General features: G+C 45.5%; 1 protein-coding gene across 1 annotated transcript in view; it reads left to right on the top strand.

The window, feature by feature from the left end:
* The window catches only part of Pmar_PMAR009013 (ribonucleotide reductase R2 subunit, putative), a gene marked incomplete at both ends in the record, with an annotated part of 3,389 nt that extends 3,200 nt beyond the window's left edge, over positions 1 to 189 (top strand). Inside the window, one exon of the mRNA XM_002767958.1 lies at positions 114 to 189. Coding sequence (XP_002768004.1) covers positions 114 to 189 — 76 coding nt within the window. The remainder of the gene's footprint in view (positions 1 to 113) is intronic.
* Positions 190 to 1,541: the final 1,352 nt, after the last annotated feature.

The following is a 1,541-nucleotide window of genomic DNA, read 5'->3' as shown; positions in this document are numbered from 1 at the left end:
GAAGGCGTTGAAAATACTACTAACTGCATCACGGTTTGGTTTTCACACTGTAGGACTTGTGTATTTTCTCATTAAACCAATTTCATTTTCGAGCGAATATATTTCCATGTCAGGTGGAGCGGGTGCCCAAACGTCAGTGTGGTGGTGGAGGAGGAAAGAGAGTGCGAATAGCATCACCAGCAGCAGAAGGTATCCAAGGTTCCCCATTGCAAGATACGGATTAGGTCCCTTTAGAGATCATCCAGCGCCGTTCGTCGCTGATCGAGCAAGGCGTGGTGGTGGAGGCTTTCAACACTGAGTTGTCCGACATCTTTGCTGTTGAAGTGAAGCCAGCGAGATCGGCTCGATACTTGAGATGGTTTGACAAGAAGTCTATGGAAAAGGACAGGATTGGACCGACCAAAGAGGAGCTCTCAAAGGTGAGGAAAATATGAACATGGTTACTTACATGTGTTAGTGACTGTTGTACTTGAACTCGATATCAGATAGATGGGAAAAGAATAGAACATACAAGAGTAAGAGGAAAACCATAAGCTGGAGCTAAGATAGCTGCACAGCGTAACACAATTGTCATCAATAGTCAGATTATCAAGTAGCGATCGATTATACGGGCGTGCGCTATATCAAGTGCCCGTATATGTATCACAGTGACAGTATGGAAATTGTTGTTGGTTTACCCGCCTCCCTTCCTCCCTGGCGTTGGGTCGTGGGCCGGAGGATGACACTAAACACGTGAGATCCTCGGCCAATGTGATGGGGCCAACCTTACACGGAACGTGAGGTGCCACACCACATCACCAGGTTGGAAAGCAAATAACAATAAACTGAGCCAAGGGTGACTTTGAATAACTGCTAATAGCGCTAAGTATTGTGTCGTCGCACACGCCGGAGACCGTCGCCGAGTAAACGGGCCCAACAAGTTGACCTCGATTTTGTATACTTCTAGATGAATTCGTATGTAAACTCTTGAGCTCAGTTGAGGCGATGATTAGAAGTAATGATAGAGAAATATGCGAACGGAGATATGAGAAACGGAAAGTAGAAACGCTACTGATACCAACACCAACCGAGACGCACGCGCGGCGAAGATTACCAAGGTTCACATATTATTTACAAATCACGCGGTATGTGTCGCGAGAGCTCAACGGCTGCAGTCGCAGTGAAAAAGTTTTAACGAATGAGTATATGAAAAATGCGCTACTTTGCAATTTAACAAATGAATAAATCATTTATTCATACCACTCCATTTCGAATTCCCTCACCGAAGATTCAAGGTAGGCTCTCTCAGGCGCACATGCCTCTTCATAGGAAGATATTCTTTTTGATGGAACAGCAGCTACCGGGGAGAGATCTACCAACTGCACCGATTGAGCTCCTGGGGTCTACTTTCGGCCGATCTAAGCTCGAGTCGCTGGAGGTGAGCGTACATGTTGTCGCTGCGAATATGAATTTTATGTTCATTGGAGTTTCACCCGCGATATGAAAAACACTAGTGAAAAACATATTTCAGGAATACTGTGTAGCGCGAATATCATCGCGTT

Source organism: Perkinsus marinus (genome assembly GCF_000006405.1).
Source record: "Perkinsus marinus ATCC 50983 genomic scaffold scf_1104296969408, whole genome shotgun sequence".
NCBI lineage: Eukaryota > Perkinsozoa > Perkinsida > Perkinsidae > Perkinsus > Perkinsus marinus.
Note: the sequence above shows the minus strand (reverse complement) of the source record. Positions and strands in the feature narration are given on the sequence as shown.